Below are 13,914 nucleotides of genomic sequence, written 5' to 3'. Positions count from 1 at the left end.
GTTCTATTTTTTGAGGTGACGTTTTCATTGAAGTAGCCGTCGCAAATCTTTAAGTTCCCATTGAGTGTTCTCAGGTGCTTGGCAATGATTTCGTGTTTTTCCGCGTTGCGCTCCAGTATTAAGTTTTAGTTCGTTATTCCGCGTTACGCCTCAGTTATATACCTTATTCCAAAATGGCTGCCATTTTATTATTCTTTTGTTTGATTGCAAATTGGCCCTTTTGGCCTCGTTCGTTTTTGAATTTTACGTTTGAAAGCGAGGTCAAGAGGGCCAATTTGCAACGAAACAAAAGAATACTAAAATGGCGGCCATTTTGGAATAAGGTATACGTCCCATGTAGACGCTGTTGTAATAAACAACATGGGCTGGGAGATTCAAAATCTCAGTCAAATCGTATTTTATCGTTTTTGTAAAACCTAAACTCGATCATGCATTCGTCGTCTGTCATCAGGTGGATCGTTCGTAACTCCAATAACTCCAATATAGACGCGGTATTCATAAATAGCGGCCAAGAAATTATGCTTTTGTCTTTGTGCCAATAATCCTCACTAGCCTCACTTTGGAGCAAAAATTGTTTTGAGTTTGTTCGTGCTAACAAGGCTAGTGAGAATGATTAGCATAAAGACAAAAGATTCTCTGCCTCCCATCTAGATCGGCTTCTTAGTTATTTTCTAGGGGGCATTGTACCTTTCCTAAGTCTATTACTTATTTCATGTATCTCTATTTACGTGTGGTACAGATAAATTGTTTTGTCGTGGTTGGGTTGTTTTGTTACTAATTTCGTGGCCACCATTTTATGCATACGGTCCATGGAACTTCAAGATTTTTGGGAGAATTGGCGTCATATAAAAGCAAGCATTCGATTGAATTAAAGGTGTGAGTCAGAAGAATAGTGTCTCTTACTTTTGGCATGATAACTATCAGCACGAACTGAACGAAATGCACAAATAACTACAGACACAAAGGTTCTCAGTGGCCGGCGTTTTCCGAGATCTTTTCGTAATGAAAAATTTTCCCGCGTTGGGTACTTGTAACTTGTATGCAGTGGAACCCCCCCTTCCTTACGGCCGCCTCGGTAATACGGTCACCTCGTTCTCGCGGCCACTTTTTTTTTGGCCTGGCAAAACGGTGATACATGGTCATACATTCTCTTATAGAAAACCCTCGTTTATGCCGTCACCCGTTAATACGGCCAACGGCCACAATTTTAAATCCCATACAGTAGAATCCTCTATAATTTCACCCCGTTAATACGGCCACTCGCGCTAAATTAAGAATACCAAATACGGCCTTTTTTTTTGGCCCGTTGATGACCGTATTAACGGGGTTCCACTGTATAAATTTTTCGCTCTTGTGGCTGATTACATAGTTTCGTGATCGTGAAGGCAGCTCATTGAACCTCCTGAATTTTTCCGTTTTTAGCTCTGATAAATCCTGAAACAGGAAACAGTACTGGAGCATCCTTTACTGTAAAGTAAGTGATTTCTCTTCATTTTCCTCAAATGAGTCGATTCAAGCCGTGTTCTGCCAAGAAAAAAAAAAACAAAACAAAGGTTCACCTTACACACCTTTATTTTGAAAGAAGATAGTCACATGAACTTGGTTTCTTCCTAAACAGTTTGTCGGTTCTTTGGTTTGTTTCACATCATTACTTGTTTGAAGTCATCACAAACATGTGACTTTTGATAAGCCATTGCCATTTGATTGTGCTGGGTTGACTATTAAAAAAAAAGTTGTTCTTTCTTTCTTTCTTTCTTTCTTTCTTTCTTTCTTTCTTTAACTCGCTTATGAGATGACGAGCAGAGAAACAACGGTTCCTGGCTTTATGTGATTTCTGGATTTATGAGCATCTGAGCAGCGGCGGTGTAGTGGTAACAGCACTCGCCTCCCGCCATTGTGGACATGATTTTAAACCCTTTTTTTAAAATTGTGCCAGCTTTAGACCCCGCTGTATTCTCCGGTCTCCTGTTTTCTTCCCTCACCAAACATCAGCATGACGCTTCCTCCGTCTATGGGAGCCGTATGGGGATATACACTAGATGTAAATTCGTATCTCTCGTAAATTCATTTCTATTTGGTGCGGCCAACCTTCGATGACCGTTTCTTGCAGTGTTGTCATTTTTTGTTGTTTTTCTTCTCCAGATATCACGATATGCCGGATGTATTAGACTTTCTAATATTGAGACAAACCTTTGATCGAGCAGTTGGTAGGAACTGGAGGCCAGGTTTGTTTGCCGTGAACTCAGGCCGTCACGTTTATTCGACCGCTATCATTCTCTTCAATGTCACTCGAGCCGCGCGCTTTTTGGCTCAATTGTGTTTAGTCACGCAATTAACAGAAATGGCCGAGGAAGCCCCTTTCCCAACCCTCTCTCGGCCGTTTCTCTCGATTGCGTGACAAAACAAGCGGGCAGCTTGACTGACAGAGTAACTGCTAGTAGTCTGATGGTTTATGGTTGGTTTTCATGATAAGTCATCATTGCCATGTTGGTGAACGAAAACAATAGATCTCTCACTAGCTTGTTTTGTTTGTGTCTCTTGAAATTAATTGTAAACCACCAGTTGGTCGCTCTCCCTGGTCGCCGGAGTAAGCGATTTGTTCACCACAATTGTTTCCTCTTGTTTCAGGGGATCGCTTTCGCAGCGTTATCGACGAGACTTGGTGGGCCGGTGAGATCACTGATAGAAGCCCTTTTCAAACCGAATTCCCGGACACGCATTTTCAGTGCTTTACTGTAAGGTGAGAAATAAAATTCACAACAGTTATTTGATGAATATGGGTACATTAGTAAAAGCTCATTGTCAGCAAATGCAAGCTCAGGATACGTCTTTTCAAAATGTTTTGCCTCCATTTTCAAGGTTTGAAGCAGAGGAAGGCTTGGGAGAAAAAGAAAGTGAACTTTCTGCGAGTAAAATAACTTGCGCTCGCTAATTGAGAGTTCATGTACTGGGGCCTGTTTCTCCAAAGCTCCGAGACCTCAGTTTTGGGCCCGAAAAGCAATCTGTGGAACTAAGATATAAGAGATATAAGAGTCGATCTTTGATTATCTTTTCAAGACCAGATAAAATAAAACAATCGCGAAGTTTTACGACTAGAAACGGCTTTGAAGACAGTTTTCTGTCACTTGAAATACACCCGAAAAGTTTGGAGAAGACCCCCCTTCCCGGCGTCTTTGAGCGACGGAAGACAACCGGAAGTGGCGTGGTTCTGTGAAAACTTTATGAGTAAGCATGTACGTTTCATACAGATCTCCCGCAAATATTGCATCTGCCTTGGCAAATGAATGTATGGTATTGAACATCCTCTAACTTGTTCTCCAAGCAGAGAATATATGAATTTTTTTTCCGGGAGTGCTGTGACAAAAATGTGATCAGTTTAGCAACGGTGCAAATAACTAAATGCAGAATATCTCAGAATATTTGTAATCGTCTTCTGCGTTTCAGTTCAGTGACCTACAGAGTTGGATAATGATTTTACCTCATGTAATACACCTCCATTTTGGACTCGGATTTTTTAGCTTGCTTTCGCCGTTTGGACATAAATCACGTCTTTGCCTCATAGAGGATGAAAATAGTATTGCTATTCTTTCGTGTTTTGGGTCCCTTAATGTCCGTTGTTTTTGATATTTTTAGATGGGACACTGGTGAGGTAGAGCGAATGAGTCCTTGGGATCTTCAGCCTGTCACAGAACGCGGTACGTATCACAATCAGCACTTTCTTGTAGCTCCGCATTTAGAAGCTTTTCTTTATCGTCATATGATCCAACCTCGTTCCCAGGGTCTCTCTTCTCAACGACAATGGAAGCAGAGAAGAGAGACCCTGGGAACGAGGTTGCATATGATTTCCCCGTGCCCAGCACGCGCCTTTTCAGCGCATCACTTTGCTTGAACCGGAGTTACTTACGAAAAAGCCATAAGCGAAAAATCTGTCCACCTTTTTAGACCCAGGGAACCCAGACCTCTCAGCGCAAGACATGGACGCGTCCGGCGCGGCGACCAGTAACATACCACTGACCGACGAAGAGCGAATTTCGCTGGCGTACGAACCAAACGAGCCCGACTGGTTTGGTGAAGGGCGAGAGGCTATGACAGAAAGGCTTGTACCAGGATTGGAGGCTCTGAGTCAGTTGAATTTTGCCGGACCATTTGTGTACCCTGTGGATGTACAGGCATATCCGGATTATTGGAGTGTAGTGCCTTACCCTACTGATCTTCACACCCTTCGAGAGAAGCTCTTAAACAAGTATTACCGGTAAGACCGGTTTCATTATGGAATTTATAGAGCAGTTGCGTTGCTGAAGAGTAAAGTCGTGTTGTATTCATAAAAACCTTAGGGAAACCTTAAAGTGCCCCTGTGACCAAAATGTCAATTATTATTTTTCTTTGGACTTCAAAACTATGCTATCTAAACACAAAGTGACCAAAGTCTTAAGCCTTGATTTCAAAAACACACCTGTTTATTAAATAACGATGACCACAACCAGGTTTTCTGAGCCCGCGAGACTGAGCACCCCCAGCAAACCATTGTTTTAACGAAAACCGCTGGTCAGCAACCTGGTTCTGGTCATTGCTGTCTAAGGTTTTCCGCCATTACTAGCTTTAAGTTCGTGAGAGAGCTGGATCTAAGAGAAAATTACGTCAAAGGCTTACTAGTTTAAGAATGCAATGCGTGTGTACGCCGCAGAATTAATATGCAGCACGGGAGTTTTGGGCTTTCAGACTTTCAAACTCGCGTTTTGCATATATAACAAGCAGCATTCAGACGCTGCAATTTAAGCTAGTGAGCCTCAGACGTCACTTTTCCCTGGATCTAACACTCTGAAGTCAAATCGGTCAGTTTTGAACTTGAGTAATGGCGCACCGTGAAATTTAAAACTTACACGGAAAGTAAACGGTCTTTGGATAATCCATGCTTAAAATCTTGCCAGTCAGGTGTTAGCAAACATAGTCTCAAAATTTGAAGGGAAAAAGGAAGTGATGTTTTTTTTATTATAGTGGCACTTTAAACCGGTTGCGATTGAAACGGTTGATCCTAATAAAACTCGATCAAAGATATTGTCGTAAGATAAATCCGAAGAGACGCAAAAAGTGCGAAATTTGCTCGAATCCCTTTGAAGCCTGATTTTTTCAAGTGAATGAAGGGGTAGTTTCTAAAGAAACTCTGACGAAGGGCTAACGCTCGAAACGTCAGCTTTTAGAATCTCTGTACGGTGGTCAATTTACATTATCAACTCCGTTGATAAACCAAATTTTTGATTTTTTCAAGGTTGCTTGCAGTTGCTTAAGTTAATTGCTATCCATATGAATGCGAAGATCTTTCTAACTTTCATTCATGTCCATTCCGGAGTTCAGACACGTGAAATTTCATAAATTCTAAAAATTAAAGAAATTAAAGGACACGATAGCGGTCAATTAAAACATGCGAAGCAAATTTTTTTCAGTGGGGAAGAAATCCGTAAAAAAACTGTTAAACGTATAGTGAAGAGAAACTGAAGCATAAAGCAAAGAGTGAAAAAAAAAAGGACGAACGAAGGTAAGTATATATATTGTCCAGTTCTTCGACCGGAACAAACAACAAACAGTCCAGTCACGGTGCGGTCTTTAGGGAGCAGAGATGGCGCAGTCGTGAGATCGCTGTCCTCCCACCAATGCAACCCGGGTTCGGTTGCCAGACTTGGCCTCACACGTGGGTTGATTTGCTCCGAGGGGTTTTTCTCTGGGTACTCCGGTTTTCCCCTCTTCCCAAATATTAATCTATGGTTTGTTATAAGTTGATTTGATTTCTGTACATGCAATGTCCCGAACTAGTGACCCTTTGCTAAATAAATGAACGAGGTAGTTTCTAAAGAAACTGTGATGCTGCGTCGGTCGGGAAGTAGTATACAAAAATTTGGTTTCATCAGTTGATAATGTAAATTGGCCACCGTACAGAGATTCTAAAACCTGACGTTTCGAGCATTAGCCCTTCGTCAGAGCGAAACCAAATCTTTGCTGAATACACTTGACGCCTTTTTGGAGAAAGACTTGTCATACTCCATGTCTTTAGCCGTGTGATATTTATAGTGACTGTATGCATTCGATTAACGTAATGCGTTATTCTTCTCTGTTAGCCGAGTCCTCTCTCTTCTCTGGGAAGTCAAGCAGCTGGAACGGAACGCTCGGTTATACAACGAAGAGGAAAGCCAAATTGTTAGAAATTCTTCTAAGCTCGTAACAGTGCTCAGTGCATTTATCAGGTAACTATAGGAGAAAGAGAAGGAGATATAATGAGAAACGATGGATCTTTTTCGCAAATTTCCCGACAAGTTTACGGAATTGCTTTATTTTAGAGGTAGCACAACAAGTGATCATTAGTCAATATTTACATTCAAGTCCATTCCAATCAATCTAGTTTTGAAACATCAAAAGGAATATAAAAATGCGGTAAAAGTTTGTTTCACGTTTCTGTTTCATTGCTTATTTATCTTCCTATTTGAAAGGGACTCCACGTGTATCGATATACTCTCACTGTGCGACGATGAAGAAGCTATTGTTGACGGAGATGTCGAGGTATATAATAAGGATTTAACTCAAATGCAACTATAGACGTTTAAGGTGTAAAGCGCATGTGTGGAGGATGGGAAACTTGTTGCTTGGCAACGGGCAAAAGGACGACTGAAAAATCGGAGTCCAATGCAAGATTTGAACCTACGACTTCCGTAACACCGGGGGAGCATCCAACGAATTATTCCTCAAGAGAAACGAAGACATTCAAATTTCCTTTCATTTAAATCAACTTTTTGTTCGACTTTCTTCGTTAAAATGTCGTATTTGAAAACTAAACAGAAGCTACAAGTACTCAAAGCTGGCGCTGTTTGCATTATTTTACAAAACTCTTCGCTTCAAGTTTGTAAATTTGATACAGCACTTCCCCAAATAATAATACAAATGCTACTTTTTATGATGTAATGGTAATCTTATAGCGCATCGAATGTGTTAAAGAACGCCATGTTAGGACTTCTGCTTATGGTGAATGTGCGTCCGTGTATGTATTGAACAACAGTCAGGATTTACTGTCGAAACATCAATGAAGTACTAGACCCCCACAACGAGGTCTCCGAATATTTTTTCGATCACTGGCTGCGACTCATGGCATGTCCACAGTCCAAGGGGGTGGTGGGGACACTGTCATTGGAAATTCAGAAAACCACCTAATGTATCCCCTATTCAAATTTCAGGTGCAAGTTGACAATATGTCTGAGGAATCGGCTGGGGAAGGAGAATCTTCTCAGGTAGAATTTTTGCCATCTTTATTTATTCCATATTGTTTCTAATAAGTTTGTTTTCCTACTTCCGCACTTGCACAGCGTCCAAGGGAATTTATCTTCCACGTCGTTCGTTATTCCGGTTTAGTTTCGTGGATTCTGGTCGCTTTATCTAGTTTCAATTTGTTTTACAGGGTTCTGCTGTACCGGGCTCACGGAAAAGAAAACGAGTGAGTCAAAGGTTTTTTGTTTACCTGTTACCAATAGTTGACAAAACAAAATGAATTACAGAAGGATGACTCCGGCAACAACTCCACGTAACAATATCATCGGTGTAATGAGGAAATATAATCGTGCTTAAGCTGCGTAGCTGATGGGATTAGCAAGCGTCAAAAATACCATAATACTCCTTGTTTGTCCCTCCAAAATCTTGCATTAGCATTGTTTTTATTTTCTTTTGGGACTTACAATGGCGTCAAGAGGAACTGGAAACAATGCTCATGCAAACTTTTGGAGGGACAAACAAAGAGTATTATGGTATTTTTGATAATGGCAAATTGTTGGCACGGGAGGCAAACAACGAGCGGCGAAGCCGCGCGGAGAATGGGGAGGACTCATTCCCATTCTCCGCGCGACTTCGCCGCTCGTTGTTGTCTCCGGCTAAATCGTGCTGCACTGGAATCGTGCTGCGTGTTTTAGCGTATATTTGTGAGGTAATTTGCGTAACGACGACGTGACTTCACCAAATCTGATGCTTCCACGAAAACGTGAGCAATGCAAATGCAGCATTTCATTCTGTTTTTGTACTCCGGAACCGCTCATACCTAGTTTATTGCTAGGATACTTCGCCCACATTTAACTCCCAATGCTATTTCGCATAATTCGGTTTTGGGGGTAGGTGGAGGGGTTGTCTTTAGTCTTTAGACTTTTCTGCCTTTTTATAGTGGTAAGTAGAGTAATAACTTTGAATTCCCTTTCACATTCTTTTAAGGGATCCAGCTCTGAACGTCCAAACAAGCATATCAAAAGAGAGCCATCTCCTTCGCCGCCGGTCGAGGTAAGTCGACTGGTGGCAGTGAAGAAATCTCGGACTTTTATTGAGGAGATTTTAGAGGTGTTCGCGAACGCTTCAACGTTCTGTGAACCCCCTGGGACCGGTTGCTCGAAGCCTGATTAGCGCTAACCGTTGGTTAAGTATCAAAACCTACAGGTTTCCATGGTATTTAAATGTGGCTAAATATAATTTAGGCTAAGTTAGACTCGAACTAATAGCGGTCAGCGGTTTCACCCTTTACGGTACGTGACCTGCGGGGTGGCCCTTTGGGGATTTGCAGGGCCTTTGTGTCATGTTGCCTTTCTCGTGCATTGTTGCTTGTTGATCTTTGCGGATCAATTGCTCCCTGTTAGCGAACCTTTGCGGATTCTTGCCCCTTCCCGGCCCTCCCGCTTCCTTGGTGATCTCTAGGTAAGTCTGGGCCAGGTAAGTTGTTTCCACTGATTACTCAGTGTGACGGAGCCAGTTAGCGGCTGCGTGTGGGGGTGATTCCCGCTTCCACGAAAACGCTAACCATGCTTCGAGCAACCCGGGCATGTTGTGTAAAGTATGATTTAAGACGGGACTTGATAGTGTCCACAAGTAATTTTTCTCAACTGTAAAGACCTGTAATTGAGGTCACGTTTGGCGTATTGTCCGTCTGTGTCTAACTGATTGATTGACTAGCTATCGGACTGGCCGCCTTCGCATTACTAATAGTTTTAAGAAAACGACAAATTGTTTGAAACAATTTGTCGTTTTCTTAAAACTATTTAAATGATTATGATGGTGATGATGATGAATGAAATGTTTACAGTTGTGCTCCAAAGCAAGGTTACGGCAGGGTCACCGCATTTTGTTGCGTGCCTCTTCCTGAGGGCTTGCAAGAGTAAAGATAACAGGCATTTGTTTGAGGCTTAGCTTCCTTTTTTATTATGGAGCTGTGCTATAGGATCTTGCTACATTTGAAACTTTTGACTGTGTGAAATATACTTATCACGAGCCTAGACCCTTGTCCAAAGGATTGTGTCATCAAAAATTTGTCCTTTATGATGACTTTCGTTTTTTAGCCTTGGATGCAGTCTGCACATGAGCTGTTGGATTTTCTAGTATCGCGTGAAGATGCGACTCCCTTTCGACACCCCGTTGACCTCAACGAGTTCCCGGTAAGTAATAGCCCTGGGATCCGTTTCTCGAACGTTCCGATGTCTCGAGGTTTTCAGTAACCAAACTCTAAAATCATTTTGCTTTTTTGTCATTTTGAAAGATGTTAAAGACCAGGTCCCAGTTGTTCAAACGATGGATGTGCCATCCGCCGGATAAATCACTATTCACTGGATAACTCAATCGGTTTTGCTAGTGTTTATCCGCTGGATAGTGATTTTTCCGGTGGATAGCGCTATCCATCGTTTGAACAACCGAGGCCAGCATGTCAAAACCTGCAGATCGCAGTTTCGTAAACGGGCCCCTGGAATCGTTAGTTTTCTTCCTTAGGCAAAAGCGAGTGACATGTGGGATGTTTGTAGACCATTTTAAAGGCAACGGTTAAGTCCTTGATTCCAATCGATTTTCAGGTGTGTTTAAAACTATTGCAGCCGGTAAACAGATGCTGGACAATCTGGCTGAAGATGTGGCATTTCCGTTTCCCGGCCATTGCATTTGCTTTTTGTTACCTTGAAAACTTTCCTGAACAAGCGGTTGGCACGTTCACAAATGGCTTTTCGGGCCCGAAAAGTTTCCGGGACTTTCGAGTAACGGGCCCCCTGGGCCTGTGTCTCAAAAGTCCAGGAAGCTTTTCAGGCCCGATAAGCAATTCGGGAAACTACTGGACTAACACATAACTGATTAGAATGTAATGTGAAGTGCTGGGTTTCTACCCCATATGAACCATGTGAGCGTTAGCCCTACTAATGGAAATTGGTCCACACTTCACATTACACTCTAATCAGTTAAGTCTGTTCAAATATAAGTGCTACAGGGCCAACGTTTGCAAAAACGTAATCCTTCCTTCTACTGAACTAAGAAATGTTCATTTTGAAAAATTAATCTTTTGAACATGTTTTCAACACCTGAGCAAACAAAACAATTGCAAAGTTGCATGACTTGAAACGTTTTCCTTTTGAAGATACAAAGCGTTTTATATTACTCGAAATATGCCCGAAACGTTTCGGGATCTTTGATACACGACCCACTGGATTTGAAATGATGTTTGTCTTCGGACATCGATACTGGCAGCTGTGACGTCATGTGCGTTTGGTGTGTTTGCTTTGATGTGACAAACAAATGCTGTTTGCTAATTGCCGAGTGTTCTTCTTTTCTGTAGGATTACACAGAAGTTGTTTCGGAAGCCATGGATTTTAGCACCGTTTATCAGCGACTGGAAAATAATTTATACACCGATCCCGATACGTTTGTGCGTGATGTACGTTTGATCTTCTCAAATTCACGAGCTTACAACACAATGCCAAGGTCAAGGGTAAGTTTGTCTTGTTACACGTTTTTTTCAAGCAATATTGAAGTCGTTTCTTTTCGCAGAGTTTGCGCAAACGCAAAGTTTCTCCAAGGCTCTGGTGACGAGAATGGACCGTGGCCTTTTAAGGAGGAGCTTTGCGTGGGAGCTCTTTTCTAGGCATTTCACTGAAGGAAATTACCATATTAACTTTATTTTCCTGCCTGTCTTATCAGTGAATGGTATGAATCACAGAAGCGACCAGTACAATTTTCAATTTTCAGTTTTTGTATTCGTTAGGATGGAGCGAAACTACCAAACTCTGCCAAAGATGAATCGGTTGTCGAAGCCATTTTCTCGAAATTTTCTTTTATTGTGAGCTGGCAAGTTTGCGATAGGATTAGTCTCGCACTTTGTACAATAGCTCTTATACTGCATGAAGTTATCTTTCGATTACCCTTATCGTCTCTAGCATGTTTCTCAGTTGGTTTTGTGTGCTGTTGTTTTGTAGATTTACAGCATGACCATTCGTTTATCTGCCATGTTCGAAGATCGCATCGACAACGTCCTGAGTGACTGGTACGAGTCTGCATCTGGTGGAGCTCGCCGCACAAGACTACGGACAATCCGGCTGCTGGAATCACATGCTCCGGATAGCAACGGTGTGCCCAGGCAGCGCATGCCTCATTCAGGAAGCCAAACGAATACAGCTTCGTCTTCGGATGTAGGATCGAACTCAGATTCGCTTAGCACTCGCGAAAGTAGAACTCGTTCAATAGCCACTCGCGCTTCGGTAACTTCTCAATCGGAACAAGTAAATGGATACAGGCATCAAACTGATCGGACAGAGACCCGTGGAAATTCCCGGGCAAATCCGCAGTCCCGTCACTCTAGGGACAATGATAACGCGTTTGTTGAGACAGAATTGTTGGCAAATGGAAGGCCGACAAGGTCGACAAGATCAAGTGCGCGGCGGGAACTTGTCATGAGATTTCCTGCTTCGAGGATTCGTCAAAACTCACAGGAGGAGGCTGTTACCAACGGACCTACGATAGGTAGATATTCAACTCGCAGGAGCGCTTCATTAGCTCAACGAAGTGCGAGTGTAAACGACGAGGAATCTGAAGACGAAGGGGAAGAGGAAGAGGAAGAGGAAGAGGAAGTAGGGGAAGAGGAACAAGAGGAGAGCGATGAAGAAGACCAAGAACAAGGTGGCGATAGCGAGGGAGACGAAGACGAAGATGATGAGGAAGATGATGAAGACGAAGAAGAGGAAGAAGACGAAAGTGATGACAGTAGGGAGGGCTCTCGACATCAGACACGCCGCAAGACGGCGCGTCCAACACATCGTCCAACTGTAGCTTTAAGAACTAATCGCACGCCCACCACGAACACACGCTCGAATAGAGCAAAGCCGACCACGAGCTCCGCGCGAAGAACTAGCGAAACTTCTCAAAGCAATGCTAGTGCTCCCACAAGGAGGAGCTTGCGAAGAAACTCGTCTGTGCGTCATGTAAGATACAATGAAAATGATTCCGATAGTGAGAGTGATTCGGTTGGTAATGAGATTATAGGTGTTTCCAGTCGAGGGAGAGTTCGAAAACCAGCGATAAGAATGCAGGATTACGTGGAATGAAAGGTGGGTGTGCTGGTTGGCAAACAGCGTCTTGATTTTTGTATGAGCTGGTATTCGGTCTCCTTGCGGAGTCGCAGAGTGAAATGTTGGTGAGAAGGACTTGGGTGAGAAGGTGGTCCTGCCGTAATTAACCTGAAGCTGAATACTCGTTGGAAGGAGTTGGGAATTGAATGTGCTTCTTTGGAATGCTTCAGTAATGCCTAATTAAAACGGGGAGACAGTGATTGTCTCCAGGCAAATGATAGATAATGCAATCTTGGCTAGTTGCGTTATTTTGGTCGTTGGTTTCAAGTCATCTCCCAGTGTTATTGAAAAATTACACAGGAAAACGATAATCTCTTCAAAACTCTTGACAGTGTCACATTTAATCGCTCTTCTTGGACACGGGTGATGAAAAAGAAACTGGTTTTTGTAACCTGTCCTTTACCCGAGTGAACGCGGACAGAAGAAGAAGAAAATGTTAATGTTAAATGAACGCAGATATGAAATCCGAGTAACAGAACAGTCTGAAAAGGTAAACACTCCCAAAGCCACCGTGAATTAATTCTACTGGACAAGAGTTTGAAGGGACTCTAACTTCCAAACCTCAACGCCAAGCTCTTGCAATTGAGTCAAATCAAAGTTTTCTGTATAAAATGAAATACCGATTTACTGACCGCTAATATAGAATTTTGAACTGTTGTTATTCGTTTAAGTGGCAACATATTCCCTTGAAAAAGAAAAACAACACCAAGGACTAAACTGATTAAACAATACCGAAAATACTTCAAGTTGTGCTGCCGAAAGTGTCGCTAAAATTCAGTCAGCACACAAAGGATTGAACACAAGCACGTTTGTGCCAAATATTTACGATTCATTATTGTATATACAGCATTTTGAAAATATTGTAATTTATGTGACTGACCAGAGTTAACTTAAATTTTTCATATGCGCAACACTTTTCTGTTTATGTCACATTCGCGACGCCATGCGATGCACAAATCTATATTTCCGCTTTTAGACGCCTAATTTTTCACGTTTTTGTACGCAAAGAAACTAATCTCTCTTGGAGTTTTTGTACGATTCATTTTCTTGTCATTTTGCATGGCTTGTGAAAACTTAAATTCTATTAGCTATTATAATTTTTTTAAATGTGAAATTTGCTAATAAAATAAAGCGAACGTGTGAGGAAACGAGTTCAAGTTTTCGTCGTATCTACAGCGTTTTCCAGTGTAACTACGTCATGTAGGAGGCATTATGTAATAACCCAAGTTATTCTCGCATTTTGATTGGTTCTTGCCTATGATCTATTTGGGGACAGACGCACAATTGACGTCACCATCAGCTTTTATGCGAATAAAGTTTAAATCTTCATTATATAAAACAAATAGATTCCATGTTGCCATGCGTCTGTTCAGTAATAGATCACAGAAGATGTCAAAATGTGGTAAGAACATCAGTGACACACTCGGCTATCGCTTTTTGTGCCACTTTTTTGTTCTTACCACATTTTGACGTCATCTGTGATCTACTGAACAGACGCACGCCAACATGGAATCTATTTGTTAAAAAT

General features: G+C 42.0%; 1 protein-coding gene across 1 annotated transcript in view; it reads left to right on the top strand.

Annotated features, from left to right (window-relative positions):
• LOC137996584 (PH-interacting protein-like) overlaps positions 1-13,538 on the top strand; it is a 40,671-nt gene extending 27,133 nt beyond the window's left edge. The window contains exons 31-43 of the mRNA XM_068842044.1: positions 1,423-1,474; positions 2,143-2,225; positions 2,629-2,740; positions 3,634-3,695; positions 3,943-4,252; positions 6,111-6,236; positions 6,480-6,549; positions 7,218-7,271; positions 7,439-7,474; positions 8,236-8,301; positions 9,348-9,443; positions 10,601-10,753; positions 11,238-13,538. Of these exons, the coding sequence (XP_068698145.1) occupies positions 1,423-1,474; positions 2,143-2,225; positions 2,629-2,740; positions 3,634-3,695; positions 3,943-4,252; positions 6,111-6,236; positions 6,480-6,549; positions 7,218-7,271; positions 7,439-7,474; positions 8,236-8,301; positions 9,348-9,443; positions 10,601-10,753; positions 11,238-12,362 (2,345 nt within the window). The 3' untranslated portion in view covers positions 12,363-13,538. The remainder of the gene's footprint in view (positions 1-1,422; positions 1,475-2,142; positions 2,226-2,628; positions 2,741-3,633; positions 3,696-3,942; positions 4,253-6,110; positions 6,237-6,479; positions 6,550-7,217; positions 7,272-7,438; positions 7,475-8,235; positions 8,302-9,347; positions 9,444-10,600; positions 10,754-11,237) is intronic.
• The last annotated feature ends 376 nt before the right edge of the window (positions 13,539-13,914 follow it).

The sequence above is a fragment of the Montipora foliosa genome, chromosome 3 (genome assembly GCF_036669935.1).
Source record: "Montipora foliosa isolate CH-2021 chromosome 3, ASM3666993v2, whole genome shotgun sequence".
Lineage (NCBI taxonomy): Eukaryota > Metazoa > Cnidaria > Anthozoa > Scleractinia > Acroporidae > Montipora > Montipora foliosa.
Note: the sequence above shows the minus strand (reverse complement) of the source record. Positions and strands in the feature narration are given on the sequence as shown.